Genomic DNA, 19,400 nt, shown 5'->3' on the forward strand with positions numbered 1-19,400 from the left:
GCAGTTGGAAGATTCCTGGGAAAACACATGGGTCCTCATCTGAACAACACGGAGAGCAAAGAAAAAAGGCAAAACAAGAGGTCTGAAGGAAATGGAGAGGCAGTCCTGAGGCCAGGAGCGGCAGCTGTGGACAACAGCTTTTGTTGAATTTTCTGCAGCCGAGCAGGAGCAGGCTGGGCTATTTAAGGTGGGAAGTTGAGGCACGGCCATAGCCAGGGCACCTTTTTTTTTTTTTTTGCCAAATCCAGGAAGATTGGAGCAGCCCTCTTCCTATCCACCAGAAGAGCCTGCAGGTGGGGAGGTGAAAGGGGGAAGAAGAGGGTTGCAGAAACTGGGAAGGCAGTCAGGGCAGCTTCTTTGATACTAAGTACCAGATTAAAGGACGCTTAATCTCTTGAGTTTGCTAGCCATCTGAATCCTACCTTCCTTGGAGGTTGATACTTCGAAGTTTCCATTTAAAACAGATTTAGAAACTTTAAATTTCTGTTTGCAGCTCCTCTTGGTTTTCAATCCAAAATCAGAATTGTGAATGTGTCATCCTGGGGAGTTAGTTATAGCCAGTTGGTGACTGAGTTACACAGAAGCTGAGAAGATGTGTTGTGGATAAGTAAACATGAAAATATTTAGAAGTTCACTGTTTCGTGGGTTTGTTCTGGACCTTCTACTCCATAGAAATGGGAGAGCTCTAACATTCAAGTCCCCAACTATCAGACTTAGCTTTATTTGAAAGTAAATTACAAAAGGCCCTGGACTAGTCTGTCATTTCCATTTATTGCCACGGGTAATTAAATGTTGAAATTTTTGATAACTGTGTTCTCAAATGTGTGAGATTGCTATTCTGTGTGATTATTGTTGTTTGTCTGAAGTTTAAGGAATATGCCTTCATTTTGTCTTTTTAAAACTTTCTTTCTCACCTAGTTCGTAAAAAGCGAGTTGAAGGAGACCGAAGATAAACTTCCACAAGAAGAGGAAGTGGCAATTTCACCATGGTGGCAATTTCAAAACAAAAGCTCTTCTCCTTCTCCATTGGGACCATTTTATCAAAGGTTGTTCATTTCCGTTAACCACACAACTAATAATTTAATTGTTATTCTTTTTTAGCACTACGTATTTGTCTTGGATTTTTAAACATATACGATTGTTTTATTTGCTCATGGGCACCTCTGGCAACTTGCACCAATGGACTTATGCAGATCTTAGTGGGTGACAATTGAAAATGGTTTAGTGACTTTCATATTGGGTGGTCTTGCTTTCTTACATGAACTTTTTTTTTTTAAAGGAAAGGAACTTAGTATATAAATGTGTTTGTAACTGTGATTAAGATAGAGGCCTATCTCTGTTTACATGCATAGCTTTGAGTTAGGCTAAATACATCAGAAGTGTTCTGCTGACCACATACGAAGTTAGTATTGCCAATCTTCCACTGGGTGAAAAAATGTGACCAACTTAACACAAATTCTCCCTTAGTTCCAGAAAAATCACTAAATGCACATGCCCTACTGGTTGAAGATCAGTGGTGTCATCTTCATAAAAAGAAGACAGCATTAAGATATGTAAGCATAACTTTAGCAAATAGGTATGAAATATTCTTTCACCCACAAAAATAGCTTCAAACCAGACTCACAAGTAGCAAAATGAATTAGCATGCCTACTTTTACTGATTATTCCACGTAATTTGATCTTTAACATCACTCTGTGGATAACTTTTTACAAAGATGTTTTAAAGTTTTCCAGCCATGATGGCAAATTTTTAAATTTTAGCAAGAGGGAAGCTTTTAAAATAGTACATTCCTAAATAAAACGATAATAATCACACCTTAAGGTTGTCTGTTACACATGATTGCATTATTTTGGCAAATTTTAGAAGCATTTATTGCTTTGTCTTTAGGGCAACAAGATCACAGGATGAAATGTGAACATTCAAGTTAATTATACAGATTTTGTCCACATGGCATGATCCATCCAGACATTTTCAAACATCAAGAAAAAATGTGAATTATCGTTTATCCAGATGTTTGTCATCCCAAGGACAAAGCCTATGAAAGTACAATTGAGATGATTGCATGGTAGATGCATGAATCTTTTCGTCTAGCAGTGCACCAGTGCGATATTAAGCTAAGGAAACATATGACTGCAGCCTTTGACACCAGTTCACAACTGTCAGTGCCTGAGGCTGGACTTGGTGACCCTCTGACATTGCCTTAGGCACCTCTGCCTCCCTTCCCCACCTCCTTTCCTTCCAACTCTTTCTCTTTTCTTCTTCTTTTCCTTATAATTCTGAGCCTTGTAAAGGTGACATCCTTTGTCCTGGTGACAACTGGATCTAAAGAAGTTGCTGACTCAGGCAGAAGGTGGGCCCAATCCAGAATTTACTAAGTAATTGAGTGTTCCTGAGTTGCTTATAGCAGTAAAACAAATAAATGAAAAAACAATTCATATATTATTCTAGTTAGTTTATAAAGCACGTGGAAACTGTTTAGGATGGAAAGCCCTTATAAAATTGAACATTTACCTGTATTATAAGTGCCCACATCTCTATCTCTAAAATCCGTTGGAAAAGAAAATAGAAGAAAACAAAATAAAATCCTTTGAGACATAAGAATATTTTATACTTTTTGAGGGAATAATGAGCAGAGCATGTTGAATTTTGGAAACCCTAAAAATCCTTTAACTAGCTTTCTACTGCATCTCCCTATCTATCTATCATCTATCTATCTATGTAGCAAACTACTACTGGACAGTTTTCAGTCTGATTTTTTCTTTCCCTCTTACTCATTTAGGTGTGGTATGTTAGAGTCAGCTCACAGGCTTACTCATTATTAAATTATCAAGAATTTTGTAAACTGGTTGTGAAACACAACCATTATTAAAAAGTAAATGACATGCACTTACAATTAAATAAATTATGTTAAAAAACAAAAGTAATACTCAAAAATACACTTTACTATTTTTCATACTCCTGAGAGTATTTGCACTTACTGTGTCTGTATGGCAGAAATACTGTATCATGATGTGGTCTTAAACATCTCTGCCCAACTCAGTAGTTCTTCCCAACTCAGAAGTTCAGTACTTCTTGTTGGTGGGAGTATTTATACCATGGAAATTAGCAAAGATTACAAATCAGGGCTTTCACCCCATCTCCCCTACCCCCAGTTTGCTGGTTAATAAACATTCAGCAGCGCACCACTGGGTAAAATGTATACAGTTCTTCTCCTCCTTCTTCTTCCTCTCCCTCTCCCTTTCTCTCTCCCCCTCCGTCTCCCTCTTCTTCTTCTTCTTTTTGTATACACGTTTTGGTTACCATGTTGCCAGGGAAGACACATCTCTTAGTTGTCTTTCTCCTATCCCTTTAGATTTGTTGCAAATATGTTTAAGTGCAGAGTCGCTGACATGCCCCTCTAAGTAAGGCTTTTTCCTTTTTTTTCTCATTTACTCTCTTTCTTGCCTTCACCCCTAAGAAATCTTGGATCCTACGGAGTGTTCCCTGCAGCCCCAAGGTGCTGTGGACCGGGGGCTAAAGCAATTCTTGGCAAACCGTGTCAGAAAGCAAGAAAAAAAATCTGGACTTGATAGTGACTGTGCTGCAGTTATCGATAGTATTAAAGCAAGATAATGGGATATTGTCAAAATTTAGCACTGTTTTTAGCTTATAAAATAGTTGGGTCACATGTATATAGAGTGTTAAATCAAATATTTATTATTAATCGGTTTATCTTATCATTACCTGTGTTTTTGTAGTAGGTCGAAAGGTGACATTTCCATGAGTATTCATATAACTATTAGAAGATAAACTTACATTTCGGGGAGCTTATAAATCATTTAATTAGCCTAGGACTTCATTTCCCTGTCTGCCAAGTGTGTGTAAGTAGAAGCTCTTTCGTGATCCTGAGCATGATTAATCCCTTACCATCCATCATGGTGGGGCATAATGTATATAAAATATTTTTATATGTATGCATTTTGCCAAATATTATATCAAGATATTTGGCAACATCTGGACAGTTGATTGAAAGGAGATCATCTCTCCCCAGACTACCTTCTTTCCCCTTTTAGACTTGTACAGGCCCACCCTAAGTCTAAAATCACTCACCTGGACTCGCAGGCTCCTATCACCAACACCCATCACAGCATATGTGGAAGATGACTTTTAGGAGATATATTTTGGAAGTCTAGAGAGATCATATAATTAGTTCAGCACTACATCTCCCCATCTGCCAGAAGTGTATAAGGGAAACTTTTATCCTCATCAGCATGATTAAATCCCTTCCTTTAATCTCGGTAGGGCATAATGTAAGTACGTGCGCGCGCGCGTATGTGTGTGTGTGTGCATGTTGCCAAACATCCAGATATCTAACTGGGTATTTGACTGCATCTGGACCACTGATTGAAGGGAGATACTCTCTCCCCAGACCCACTTCCCTTGTCCTTTTTAGAGTTGCTTCAGGCCCAGGTGAAATGCGAAATCACTCCCTAGAGTTTGTGGCTTATGTCACCAACCACCAAATTTCCCAGCATGTATGGAAGATAACGCTTAGGGAATGAATATCAGAAGCCTGGAAATCATTTCATTGTTCCAGCACCAAATCTCTCCATGTGCCTGAAGTGTATGGGTGAAAGCACTTTCATCTTCATCCACATGATTAAGCCCCTTCCTTCCATCTTTGTAGGATATATTGTATATAAATATTTTGTACATAAATATCGCCAAATACTGTAAGGAGGTGTTTGGCCAAAGCTGGACTCCTGATTGAAGGGAGATGCTGTCTCCCAGTCCCTCTCCCCTTTCCTTCTCAGAGTTGCTGCGGGCCTAGGTTAGGTAGAGAATCACCAACCTGGAGGGGCTCATGCAACTCACCCATCTTAGAGCATGCAGTTCATCTTACAGTAAAAGCCCATCTCCATTTAAAAACTGAGAAAGCATCCCAATGCCTATACTCCTCAAAACAATTTCCCTAAGGGAAGCCTGGCACATCATACCAAAAGAACAGCTGCTTCTCTTCCAGACAGAAAGGTGGCCCCTGGCAGGTCACCAGCATTAGGGAAACCAGTGTGTTCTGAATAACTACCGTGAGAATATTTCAGACAGTCAAACGTGAAACCAGTTTAAGCATCAACATGTTTTAAATGTAAGATAGCCCTTTAAAATTTACAAAAGAGTTTGGGGATATTTTCCTTTTTTTGTGGGCATGATGTACTTAGCCCTCTTCTAGGCCCTGTGAAGGAGACAGGAAGTGAAAGAACTCTGGATTCATATAATTTGATCAGTGTTTCTGGGTTTTGGGGTAGAGTGCCTTATTGAAAAGCGGATACCATCGTTAGCTCAAGTATTGATTGCATAAGCAAAAACGGGCAGGGGGCAGTAAGCTGTGAATACTTTGTTCTGTGCTATGTTACCTGTACTCGGTGGAACTGTTTCTGGAGTTGGGTTTTAAGTCATGATTCTGAAGCTTCCTTCCTCTGTTCCACTAATGAAGCAATGACGGCTATTTTCATTTTAATGAATAGAGAACTAAGAAGAAATATTTTAGCTCTGCCTTCCAGTAGCAGTTTCCCCTTATTGCTCCTCATGTAAAATATCCCCACCACTCACCATGCCATCGTCAATGCTCAAGAATTGAGACACACGCAAAGGAAAAGTGTGAGAATGCTTGGGAGCCTCAGGTGAGCCCTCTGGATGAAAATCACATGATCAGGCCCCCTGGTAACAAGCTGGAGAGAGAAAAGTACCCAGAACCTTAAGGACGTATTCATTGTCCTTGCTCCCAACTCTAGGTCAGATGGAATTTTGTTTTGTGGTTCAGGAGTTTAGTAGAGTGGAGGGGCTAAGTGCTGTGGGGAAGGAAGATGGAAATTAAAGGTTTTGATTTGCTTAAGGGTAGGAGTAAGCTCTGCTCAGCTTACCTCTTTCCCATCTTCCCCTAACAGCTATAATTAAACATTCATTAGATGGATGGAGGAGTTGCAAGGTTCGAATTTATAACCTGCCTCTGGGCACTATGCTAGGAAGGTTGTACACGTACCAGAGGTTATCCCAGTTTTGTGATGCATCATTGACTTGGGAGAGGGTGAAGGAGACTAGACTTTTCTCTGACATCTTCCATGGTAGTCATTCTGAGCACATTGGCTCTGCTAGTTGGTATGGTGGAAGGGCACCATACTAACAGGTTTGGAGGCTGACTCTTAATCCCATCACCAACACTTAGCAGGTATATGATCATGGGCAATTCATTCAATTGCCTGACAATTATAGACTATATAGGGGGAAGAGCACTGGATTTGGAGTCAAGAAACTTGGACACTTGGCTCCATACTTTCTTAGCTGGGAGACTTTGGGGCAAGCCGCTTAGTCTCTCAAGCCTTAGGTTCTTCAGCTATACTATAATGGGAATAAACTTCACTAACTACCTCACAGACTTGTGGTGAGAATATAATTAGATAATGGGATGAAAACACTATACTGGAAAGGGCTATACAAAAGTGGGAGATCATTTTTATTATCTATTCACTAATGTTTTCCACTGCCTCTTGAATCCATTTTATTCTAACCAACAATTACATCTCTCACACCTTTTTGAATATGAGGAATTAAAACATGGGTATGATGTAGGGGACTGGAATTATCTTACTTTCCACATAGAGGTGGGAGAAGTGGTTGATGGGCGCAGTGGGTGTTAGATATACCAGTGAAGTATGTGGGTGGGCATTTTCCTGGGCCACTTTGACAGTACCCTGGGATGTGATCAGGACCCTTGCAGAGACACTAAGGGGAAAGCAAACAGTGATTAGGAGTTGAGAGGAGGGTCTGGCGCACTGCTGCCCTCCTGTCAGCTTTGTCACTACTCAGGGGGTGGGGTAGGCTAAGATTTGAGGTGTGATTGGAGGCCTAGGAAAGAAGACTGTCCTTAGGGCCCCAACAGCTGTGTAAGAGGCTCGAGCCCTGATGGTGAAGGGAAGTGTTACTTGTGAGATCAGCTCTCCTGGGCATCAGCTGCTTTGTTATCACCAGCAACCTTAGTCCTGGTCAGTATTATTTTCTGCTAAGAAAGATATTGAAACATAGCCTCAAGGAACTTTCATAAGCACTGGGAAGCAGGGACTGTCTCATCAATCTTTGCATCTTCAGTAACATCTAGTAAGGTGCCTTGTGTATAATAGGTGCTTAATAAATGTTGCTTGAATTGAATTATCCTCCAACCCCTCAAGAATTATGCTCAATTTTCCACCAAGTGATATTTTTGGAAAATAGTACTGATTTGTATGTCAGCTATGTGTTTCTTTGGGCAGGTCTTTCCATCTATCTTGTCTTCATTTCATTTGTAAAATGAAGTGAGTTAGATGCTCTCTAAGGTCCCTTCCAGCCCCCAGATGTTACAATCCTGTGATTCTAAATGTTTCCATTGCCTCTGAACGTGGGTGCGGGTGCGCAATGCCTCCCTTGTGGCTCCATCTCTCCTCCATAGGCTTTGTTCAGAGGAAGAGGTCTGAACAATCCACAGAGTTATTTGTTCCTCTGCAGCGGTTTTTACTGTTTTCAGAATAGTTCTTGAGGAGCAGCCTTTTTGACATTTTAAAATGTATGATATTTTCTCCTCATATTTTATTTCTCATGGTGGAGAAAGAGGAGGAAATGCAAAGAAAGAAACTGAACACAGTAAACATGGCATGTTTTTCATAGGTTTTTATTCAGGGGGAGAGAGAGAGAGAGAGAGTGAGAGAGAGAGAGAGAGAGAGAGAGTGTGTGTGTGTGTGTGTGTGTGTGTGTGTGTGTGTGTGTGTCTGTCTGTGTGTGACTGAGCACATATTGTCTGGATAACAGAGAGAAGCCAATCAGAATCAGAAGTACACTGTGTGATTGGGAGAAGCTGGTCCAGGATTAAAACTTTCCCATGGATAATCTAAATGTGGATAGATAAGAATTGGCCATATGGTGAAATGAGATGGGTAGAAAATGTACTTTTTAAGGAAATTTTATTTTAGTACCAAATTTTGCCAGTGACAATCTTTAGTTAAGAAAGAAATTATTCAAAACTAAAATTCTCATCTCTGCCACTTTGGTTTTAAAAAACCCCCACTATATTCATGGAATAATATTTATATTTTAATTAAAACTTTATCTTAATTCTGTTTCATCTATTTAAAGAAAACAAATAAGCAGCATTTTTCACTGCATTTAAAAATGTAAAATACTTGCATGCTACCAATGTGTAATATCTTACCAGTTCAGATGCCTGTAATGTGTGACCTTATGTGTACCTGTATTGTTTTGAAGAGAACAAAGGAAATAATACTTTGTAAGCTATTTAAACTTATATTGGCAACATTTATCTGGCTAAGCAGTTATTGATAAATCCACATAGTTTCATTTTTCATTTTGAAACTTTTCACAGGTAGACATTGATTATATTCATTAGGAAATTAAAGATTAATTTGCCTTTTAAATGTGAAATTGAACATTATGTGGGAAATAAATGTGTAAAAAAGCAAAATGTATGAAACGTGAAATACTTTTACCATGATAATTAATAAGGATCCCAGTCGGCACAGATAGGTGCAGTGTTTGACCTTTTGGAATTTGCCAGCCTGACCTAATGCTAAGGTAAAGGTATACTGTTTTAATTAATCAAGATCTTTCTGCTTTCAAAGATGTAATGTATTCATTTGTGTCTGGAATGAAGTTTCCAAGTGAAAGTGTACAGAACATTAGGAATAATAAACTTTTCTTTTAAAATGAAAGTAAAGACTGATTTAATCTAGATAATTTTAAGACACATTGTCTCTTTAAAATAAATGATTGGCACCATGTTCTCATATTAGAAAAGTACATTTGCTAGAAAGGACCATAGAGTGCCCTTATTATGAGGAAGATAAGAAGTAGACAGACAGCCAGAAGTAGCCAGAGGAGAAACAAGACCTCCTTATTAAAACGAAAATACACACACAGACACACACACACACACACACACACATACACACATTCAGCTAAACAGTTAACATTTGTTAGAATAAATGAGAGCAAGAATACAGATATACTTAACCCCAAATGGGTTAAGTGTTTTACCTTGAATTTTTTATATTAACTTTGGAATTAAATTTTTTGTAAGCTATGCTGGGATTCAAAACAGGGAACACTAAAAATAAAGTTACATTGTAAAGGCTTGTCCTGGAAAAACAAGAAAACCTACTCTTTCTGCCACCCTGCTGAACTCTGCCCGAACTCTGTCATTTAGACTGATGATGAGGTCCAAGAAGAAGCATAGAAGGCCTGTATCTAATTTCTATATTTGCTGTCTCACACCTTTTCATGGTCAAGGAGGTAAAGTAATTATTTTCTTTGAAGAATTCTCTCAGTCTATGAGGCTGTAATGAATGGGAGTTACAGGTGTGCACTTTGGGGTCAGACTTGCCCAGTTCAGATCTCACTTCTGTTAGTTGTGTGAAATTCTGCAAATTACCTAGCTTCAGTCTCTTCACCTCTGAAATAGGAATCACAGTCGTACTTCACAGTAGGACTATTATGAGGATTCATGTGTAAAAATACTTAGAGCAGTGCCTGGCATACAGAAGGCACTTAGGTATTAGTATCCTAAATTCTAACCTAAATTAATATCCATGGATATTAACAGCAACAAAGTTCTCCGTTTAATGCTGACAATGTCAGGAATTTAAGGAGGACTGAATCTTACTCATTTTTGTGTTTCCACTGTCCATTCCCTTCTGGCAGACAGGCCCTCCCCCATCACTCCAAGAATCAAATATAAATTAGATACAGCTGACTCAGAAGTTACTCCTGACCCACCCTCTCATTTAGCTCCTCATGAATTCCCTGATGTTTCAACTTGCTTGTACTTGCCCTGCTTTCTGGGTGCCCTCCTTTGGATTTGGCAATCTGGCTTTGAGCAGTGACTCCTTGACTTTGGGTCTGTTGTCTATTAGACTTGACTCTGTTATGGACCACCCTCTCTCAGTTTGATCATTCAGCCTTTCTCTGGGGCTGTAAGAAGTGGTGCCCCACACCCTCCCTGCCTCAGCTAACAGCTCACTTCCCAGCCCACCAGTCAGGGAACACAATCAGATGCCCACAGCTTCCTGCAAGTATCCCACATATCACAGGGCCTCTGTAGGAACTAGATGTACATGAGCTTGTATGAGGCGGGGCTGTGCTTTGGCCCAACCAACCTAAGAAGGGAGATGATGTAGGAAAATCAATGCATGACTCAAAAGGCGTGGTGGTGGAGGCCAGGTGGAGGTGGGGGAGGTCTCCAAATTGTAGACCACTGAACTTATCAATCCTGAGCAAAATTTTAGAAAAGTATTTCCACTTTAGTGGTTTGTAAGCCCTTAGAAGTGAAGCAGTGATCTCTAACAGGTAGCACAGATTCACTTATATTAAATGATAGGAAATCATGAGAGTACAGTCAAAAGAACGTACTGTGTTTGGATTTCATCAAGACATTTGAGAAAATCTCAACACCCTTGAGAAATGTGGGCTGTATAACAGTTTAACTAAATAGTTAAATGACTGGTTTAAACAGTTTTTTTTTTTTTTTGACTCATGATCATAAGTAAAGGCTGATGAATGGAAGAATTTCAACCAGGAGGGCTTAGCCACTACACTGGTCTTTCCTTGATGAGTTTTGGTTAGCAGTTCATCAGTAATTTGGATGTGATACCCATAGAATACAGACTGAGTCTTTAACTAATGGGCACTGGGAGAGATAAGGAATACTTCGAGAGGTTCAAAACTATCTGGACAGGCCAAAATCCAAGCCTGTATCTAATCAGATGAAATTGAATAGAAACAATAGTAGTTTTCTACTTTTTTATATATATATATATACATAAATTTATGTATTTATTTTTGGCTGCGTTGGGTCTTGGCTGCTGCACATGGCAAGCGGGGGCTACTCTTCGTTGCCGTGCACGGGCTTCTCATTGCGGCGGCTTCTCTTGTTGCGGAGCTCGGGCTCTAGGCGCGCGGGCTTCAGTAGTTGTGGCACATGGGCTCAGTAGTTGTGGCTCGCTGGCTCTAGAGCACAGGCTCAGTAGTTGTGGTGTGTGGGCTTAGTTGCTCCGTGGCATGTGGGATCTTCCTGAACCAGGGATCGAACCCATGTCCCCTGCATTGGCAGGCGGATTCTTATTCACAATGCCACCAGGGAAGTCTCTAGTTTTCTACTTTTAATCCAAAAAGTCAACTACAAAAGATAGAATGGGAAAAATGTGAGTTAATTGCCATCTGTGTGGATAAAGACTTTGGTGTTGACGAAAAGCTTAACTGTAAGAAGTAGAATGTGTCTGCCTAAAAGCCAACTCTAGCTTCCGTGACAGTAGACAAAGAGTCTTGATATTTGTCCAAAAATCTGTTATTTGTCCTGGGCTTTGGGCCTCAGCTTTTGGAATGCCTACTTCAATATTATTCCCATCATCCTTAAACTTTGGCATGGTTGGTGGTAGGTATTTTTAAAGGTAATTCTTATATATAATCAGTCAACAGTGTCACTGATAAGAACAAAGTATGTCATTTAAATTTGCTATTATTTTATGAACATTGATTTTCAGATATAGGCAGGTATTCTAGATTGAGTGAAAAACCTGTTATTATTTATTTCTTGAAATTCTATCAAATATAAATGTATATTGCTAATTGGATAAGTAAAATGCTGTAATAATTGCTGACTGTGAAAGGCTTCTTTTGTCTTCAACATTGATTAAAAATAAATTAATTCAAAAATTATTAAAAAGTATTAAGGACTTTCAAGTAGATAAGTAGGGAAATAGGTTGACAGTTACTACAAATATAAAGAGGGTGCATTAGTTAGATAACTTAGGAGGAACAACAATATCTTTTTTAGTCAATATATGCTTAAAATTTTAAAATAATAATACAAGGAAAGATAAGTAGAGATTACATCATACTATTATTCTTTTTTTTTTTTTTTTTTTGATGGTAGCGGGCCTCTCACTGCTGTGGCCTCTCCCGCCGCGGAGCACAGGCCCCGGACGCACAGGCTCAGCGGCCATGGCCCACGGGCCCAGCCGCTCCGCGGCATGTGGGATCCTCCCAGACCGGGGCACGAACCCGCATCCCCTGCATCGGCAGACGGACTCTCAACCACTGTGCCACCAGGGAAGCCCATACTATTATTCTTTATAGAAATCTTTGGTGTACCTAGCATGTATAATTTAAAACCAGAATTTAATTCTTATTTAGTTCCATTTAGGACATGGCTCTGTTCATCCACTCGCCTCTGCTGAAATCTGGCTCTCCAGTGACTGTAGGAGAGTCTAACAGCTCACAGAACTGGGAAATTATTGTTCCTATGTTATACTATGTTAAACTTTACTATTTTAGCACTAACATTTTAAATAATATTAAAACAATAATTTAAATTTTGGCATCAAAATTTAAGTTTATTTGTGTATCCAGAAGTTTATTTTTTTGATAGTGATATCTGTGAGCAGCCTTGGCTTCAGCTGAAAATTTAAATTCTCAGCCCTTTGGCACTTAGCTGAAATATGCATTTAATGCACCTTCAGCGGAGGCACAGTAGGGTGTGAAAATATGAGGAATGGCAAAATCAATTCCAGCTGATGGCCTTAGGGAAGTTTGAGTCAGAAACAGGCATTTGAGACGGGCAATGAAACATGAGGAAGCTTCTAACAAGCAGAGATGGGGTGCTAGGGCAAGATATTTCAAGCTAAAGGCTTTGCCTGAATCCTTTCTATAAAATTGTGCACCCCAGCTATGGTGTTTGTCTTCTCTGATTCCTCCCTCCCACTGCTTTAACCAACTCCAAGCTCCCAGGAATGAAATCCTTACCTTTTAGTTACAACTTGATGTCTTTAGCTTAAGTTTTCTCAGTTCTCCTATAAAACACATAAAAAAAAAACACTTCAGTATATCAAGGAAACTATTTCCTAAAGGAACTTTTGATAACAAGAAAATTGCTGCTGGCATTAATTTGCAAATGATGATTCAGTGTGACACGCTTTATGAGTTACTCTGGCAGGAAGTTTAAATATAACACAACTTAGGGCTTGTAATACATTAAGTAAAGTCACAGTGTCATTTTGTCAATCACTTTCACTCTGACAAAACCCTGAAAACTAACAGGATGTGTACTCTGTTCCTTATTCAAATATTTTACCTAACAGTCTCAGATATGTTCTCTTTACTATGTTGAACTTAAACAAACTGTTTTCCATTACTTGAAGTGGGATTAAATGTGTGGGGGAGGGGTGCCAGACCACTTTTATTTCAGAGGATCGCCTGTCATGGAATAGGCACTGCAGTAGTCAGCTTTGCTAGGTCAGTCTATAGTAACAAACAAACCTAAATCTCTGTTTACTTCTTGCTCGCATTACACATCAGCACCTGTGTTCAGCCGAGGCTCTGATTCCATGTGACTTCTCGTTCTAAAACCCAGGCAGAAGGACAAGACTCTATTTGGGACATGCCATTCTCTTGGTAGAAGGAAAGAGTAAGCACATGAGTAGGAAATGGCACTCTTAAAGCCTCCACTCAAAGCTGTCGTATTGTCGCTTCAATTCATTTTATTGGCCAAAGCAAATTCATGTTTGTAAGCTTTGCGATTACAATATGACAGTATTTTTGTGAAGAAAGAAGGAAAAGAAGCCTGAAAATATCTACAGAGAGGCACTGCAAGTCATATAACAGTGGGTAAGGTAGTCTTTTCCTCTACGGGAGAGCAAATAGTTGGGAACAATATTGCAATCCACCACAGGCATTTAGTGGATTAACCTTTTCACTTATTTATGTAAATATAATTTTGAGGTTTTGCCTTTTTTTCCCTCTTCTAGAACTCTGCTTTTTCTAACCGTAAGCTAATAATGGCAACCCATAAAGTGTAGTCCTTTTAAGAGAGCTCTGTCTCCACTTCAGGACGAGTTTCACTGGATCTTGTCCTGTGGAGCCAAACCCTCTCACAGCTGCTGTTTATAGCTGCATCAGGACCTTGGCTGGCATTTACCATGAACCTTGTGGATCTGTATCCCACTCATGCGCAGGAGGGGAGGGAAAGTTATTCATTTATTTACAAATATTTATTGAATACCTATTGTATGTCAAGCATTGCTGCAGATGCTAGGTAGAGAGGGGTAAATGATGCAAACTCCTTAAGCTTACATGAGTAAATAAAGCAAGATGTTAGGGAGTGACAGGTGCTAAGAAGACAAAGCAAGTAAAGAGAAAGGGTAAGAGGATCAGAGAAGACCTTTCAGAGGTGACATTTCAACAGAACCTTCATGAAAATGAGGGTGTGAGCCACGAGTATTTGGGAGGAAAGCATTCTCCTATGTAGTAGAAAGAACTTGAAGTGAGAAAATATTTGGCAGGATTGAGAAACCTCAGGGAGGCCCCTGTGACTGGAGTAGAGCAAAAGAGTGTATGTGTGGTGGGAAATAAAAATTTTCATGTAAGGACTGATGGGGGTGGATTTAATTGTAAAGGAATTTCCTTTCCTTTCCAAAGGAAATGTGTTGGGAAGCCCTAAGTGGTCTGGAGCAGGAGGGTGACATGATCTGATTTATTTTAAAAAGGTCATTCTGGCACTGGTACACAGAATAGATTGTAGTTAGAGAGAGAAAGCAGTGAGGAAGGTTCTATTTTTTTACAGTTTTATCCAATACTAGGATGTTATTCTTAATACGTCTGCTACCATATGTGGTATTTAATGTATATGGGTTTAGGCGATTCATATTTGTGAGTCTTGTGATTACAATATGATAACACTTGTCTGAAGAAAAGGAAAGAATCCATCATCACATCACTTTATTTTAGAAAAAAGAATTAGAATAAGATGAAGACATTTGTTAGGAAAAACTTAAAGAGCTAAAAAAGAAAAATTTAATGTATGCCTAATACCCCATATTGGAAGGTCAGGGAGGAAATGTGTCATAGTTTAAATCAGTCAGACATTGAATTAAAAGCCCTCTCTGCTTCTTAAAGAGCAAAGCAGAAGAAGCCATATTGCTGTAAAGGAAAGTCCTTCTTAAAATAAACCATATCTGGATAACCATGGTTCTCTGCTTTGCTTTTTCAGGAACTCTATTTTGTCAGTTTCCCCAGAGGTGTAGGAACTCACAAGAGACTTGCCAGTTAGCATAACACCTATATATTAACTTATAATGAAATACAGAACTACCAAATGAATCCAGATATTCAGCTCATCCAGTCAGAACACCATCTCCCTGGACTGTGTTAGAGAATTTTTTTTTTATGTACCTTGGACATGGTCACAGATGATCTTACTTTAAAGAATTTGATGAAATTTAGGAGACAGTCTGATCAACAGTGGAAAGCATGCTAGAATTTAAGTCAGGCTACTTGTACTTCATTTCTAGATCTCCAGTTACTGGCTGTGTGACCTTGCACAGATTACTTAACTTTTCTGGGTCTTAGTTTTCTCATCTGTAGAAATGGAGGATACTAATATATTCTTTGCAGGGTTATTTAGAGGATTGGATGAGATATTATAAAGGGCGTGCTGGCACAGTTCTTGGCGTGGGTTAAATATTCAATAAATATTAGTTGAACCTGAATTCTGAATTCTGTAGGAAATTGCTCTCAGCTATTATCTCCAAGAATATTTGAGAAATTGATTCCCACGAAGATGCTATAGAAAATAAGATGCAATGGCACAAAATTTAATGTTAATTGCCTTCTAAGTGTATCTGCATTTTGGAGGGTTTTTTTTTCCTTTTTTTCCTCTTTCTTTCTTTCTTTTTCCTGAAGAACTCCAAATCATCAGTGATCTTCATTGCTAGAATTAGTGGATGTTAATTGCATGAAATTCCAGGGTGTTTACCTGGGGTGCTCCCTGCTCTGAGGGGAAGAAGTAAATGCCAGGGGAGGCTTAACAATTAGTCAGCTCCCACACTGGGTGTAGCTGGAATGTGTCTCAAGCAGGCACTTCAATCCTCTATCTGGCTGTATTCTTTGAGAAGGCGTATCAAAGCTGAGCATTACCCCGGGGAATGGTTTATTCCTGAAGAGCAGGCCAGGAAAATTACCAGTGAGTGATTAAAGGAATGAATGCAAGGCCGTGGCTGTCCCCTATCCTCAGAGCCCTGGACAAAAGGCATCCATTTCATAGGCCACCCTAGAGCTGCCATCTGAAGTATTCCCGCTGTCTTCCTCTTCGCCTTCAGAGTGCCCACCTGCCCCAGTTCCCCCCTTTAAGCAGCGCTTCTACTTTTTTCTCCCACTTACATCAGCCCAGTTCCACTGCCTGTTGTGCAGCTTGAAGCTGGAATGCAAAGATGGGATGGGGTGGAAACTGATCGCGGCGACATCACCCCTGGTTGCAAACCTAAGGAAATCACTAGGGCCACTATGCGCTTGAGGTGACATCCGCCTGATTTACGTCACTCTCGTGGTTGGCCTGTTTCCTTTTCTATCATTTTTTCACGACAAGTTTAAAGGTCTCGATGTTATGTCCTCACATTAGCAACGAAGGGTACAACACAAGTCCTGCCTTGCGTCCCTCTGGACTAAAAGTCAAAGTAAAGAGGAAATCTATACTAAGGAGCCTCTAGCTGCTGTTTATAGCTCCCAAAGGGTGCAAGGTAGATATTTCCACTAGTAAATTACGTTTTCTCAGGCTGGTGTAAGGCTTGGTATCCGCAGCCACTTCCAAAGTCCTGCACGTAGAAAAGACCAGGGTCTGCGCTGAGACGCGCCCTCCTCGCTCGAACTACAACTCCCAGGATGCCCCGCGACCAGGGAGTGCGCACGCGCATAGGAGGCGGAGTGGAACCAGGGCCGTCGAGTTGGGGGAGCTGCCGGCGGTGTTTCAGACAACTCCTTGGGAGGCGGCAGCAGGCAGACGGGCGGGTACTGGGAACTGAGCGGCAGGCCGTCCCTGTGGGTCTGTGAAGGAGGTCGGTGGCCCTAGTGGGCTCCAGTCAGGTAAGCCAAGCCCGTGCTTTCCAGGAAGTACGTCTGCGGGCGCGGGCAGGGAGTCGCACCGGCCATGGTGGCTGAGGCGGGAGAGGTTGCCTTCCAACTGCCAGGCTGTGAGCTCCTTCCCTACCAGTCCCTCTCGGGGAGCGAGGGGACGCTGGGGTCTGCTTCGGGGCTAACGGGCCGGGGTAGGAGCCGTGGGACGCGCTGGGCGTTGCCCGCGGTGGAGGCGCGCGAATCCCGAGTTGCTGATGAATCACTCGGGGGCCCGGCCTTGCCGGGTTCGGGACCGGACCCTTCCCCTCCCGGCTGGAGTCTGCGCGGGCCGCGACCGTGCGAGCTCGCGGTGCCTACCCTTTCCACCCCACCAAGGTGTAGCTCTGGGGACTAGCGTCTGAAAAGGTTTTTTTCACCAAGACTCCTTCAAAGGTTTCTGCTGGGTGAAAGTTGCAAAGAAGAAAAAGAGAAAAAAAAAAAGTGGGGCACACCCTTTTCTTTTTGATTGAAATCTGGCTTGTCTTGCGTTCGCCGTTTTGATCTATCTGCTCTTAGAATAAATTCCTGGCTCCTGCGCAGCACAGCTGGATCCGGCTGTGAAGTTTGTATGTTGGTTTGTTTTGAGGACGTGACTGGGTCGTTACATTTTTGCTTACAGAAATTGATGTGTTTCCTCTGCAAGCCCGCATTCTGATTACAAACAAATGAGAAACAGCCGCAGGGGGATTTTTGTCTGGTTTTTGGTTTTTTTTATGTTTAGTTAAGAATCATATTTCCAACTTGCCCTTGGCTTCTCTTAAAACCAAAAGTCATCTGGTAATGAACACTGCAGTAAAACTTATCCCAGGAGGTCATACTTGAACAGGAAATAAGCCTGTGGAGATTTAAGTTAGTTAGGTGCGGTCTCCCTTGGTTTGTAACATTTTCATGCAGCTCATGTTTCTTTTTCTGAGAATTCCTTCAGATTTATTTTTCAGCAGATTAAATTGATTAATTAATTGGCCTGACCAAAAGTATATTAGGCTTAGAAAAATAGTTGTGTCCAACCTCATTTACCTTTGCCAGTCTCTTCTTCCTAGTCCTAGGCACCTTTTTACCCTATCACTTCTTTAGGAGCCCACAGTCATTTTATTAGAATACTTAGAATCACTTTTCTAACACATTCCTAGGAAAGGAACAAAAAGGGAAACAGTGAGATGCAGCATATTTTGGCTCGTTTAGCTTGCTTGCTTTTGAATCCCTCAGGATTTCTAGTTTGCTCATCTTTAAAATGAGGTTGTTTGGCCAGATGACCCCAAGATTGTCAGCCCTAGGTATCTGATTGTAAAAATTCATTTATTTTATTCAGTCAGGAAACACTGGCCACACCTGTCATTCCAAGCCCAGTGCTAGGCATGAAGGAACAAAACTGAGTTCTTGAGGATGTCGCTGACCTAATGCTCAATTTCTTTTAATCATGTTGTTATGACTAGTTACAAAGTTTTGTGGCATACCTTCCAGGCCAGATTACTCTCTAATTAATAACTTAACCTAAAGTTAAATACATACAGATCAAATCCAATTACAATGATCAGTTTCCTCTAATCAGAGATTTTTCAATTGTTAGCTACTGGTCCATTTAAATAAAACACACATTCAGTACAACAGAAAGGACTTGAAAGGTGTAGGTGGTGCTTCTCAAACTTTAACAGCCATAAATCACCCAGAAACTTGTAGGTTTGAAGTGGGGGCTTGGAATCTGCTGGTCAGAAAGGGAATACTGTAGTTGCAGTGCGAGGCCACACTTTGAATATCAAGGGTTGGGAGATATTTTAAGGTGTTTATAATGACAGTTTAAAGACCAGTGTTGATAAATGCTGGAGAGGGTGTGGAGAAAAGGGAACACTCTTGCACTGTTGGTGGCAATGTAAACTGATACAGCCACTATGGAGAGCAGTAGGGAGGTTCCTTAAAAAACTAAAAATAGAACTACCATATGGCCCAGCAATCCCACTACTGGGCATATACCCTGAGAAAACCATAATTCAAAAGGCATGTACCACAGTGTTCACTGCAGCTCTATTTACAATAGCCAGGACATGGAAGCAACCTAAGTGTCCATCGACAGATGAATGGATAAAGAAGATGTGGCACATATATACAATGGAATATTACTCAGCCATAAAAAGAAACAAAACTGAGTTATTTGTAGTGAGGTGGATGGACCTAGAGGCTGTCATACAGAGTGAAGTAAGTCAGAAAGAGAAAAACAAATACCATATGGCAACACATATATATGGAATCTAAAAAAAAAAAAAAGGTTCTGAAAAACCTACAGGCAGGACAGGAATAAAGATGCAGACATAGAGAATGGACTTGAGGACATGGAGAGGGAGAAGGGTAAGGTGGGACGAAGTGAGAGAGTGACATGGACATATATACACTACCAAACGTAAAATAGATAGCAAGTGGGAAGAAGCCGCATAGCACAGGGAGATCA

The 19,400-nt window shown here is 40.6% G+C and overlaps 2 protein-coding genes across 7 annotated transcripts in view; both read left to right on the top strand.

Moving 5' to 3' along the window:
• The window catches only part of TMOD2 (tropomodulin 2), a 46,644-nt gene extending 45,544 nt beyond the window's left edge, over window positions 1-1,100 (top strand). For all 5 annotated transcript variants that reach the window (XM_067747085.1, XM_067747096.1, XM_067747101.1 and 2 more), the window contains one exon: window positions 919-1,100. In XM_067747085.1, the coding sequence (XP_067603186.1) occupies window positions 919-953 (35 nt within the window). In that variant the 3' untranslated portion in view covers window positions 954-1,100. The remainder of the gene's footprint in view (window positions 1-918) is intronic.
• Window positions 1,101-16,747: 15,647 nt separating this feature from the next.
• TMOD3 (tropomodulin 3) overlaps window positions 16,748-19,400 on the top strand; it is an 84,901-nt gene continuing 82,248 nt past the window's right edge. For both annotated transcript variants that reach the window (XM_067747211.1, XM_067747204.1), the window contains exon 1: window positions 16,748-16,930. The gene's annotated coding sequence lies outside the window, so the exon portion shown is untranslated. The remainder of the gene's footprint in view (window positions 16,931-19,400) is intronic.

This window comes from Pseudorca crassidens, chromosome 1 (genome assembly GCF_039906515.1).
Source record: "Pseudorca crassidens isolate mPseCra1 chromosome 1, mPseCra1.hap1, whole genome shotgun sequence".
NCBI classification, from domain to species: Eukaryota; Metazoa; Chordata; class Mammalia; order Artiodactyla; family Delphinidae; genus Pseudorca; species Pseudorca crassidens.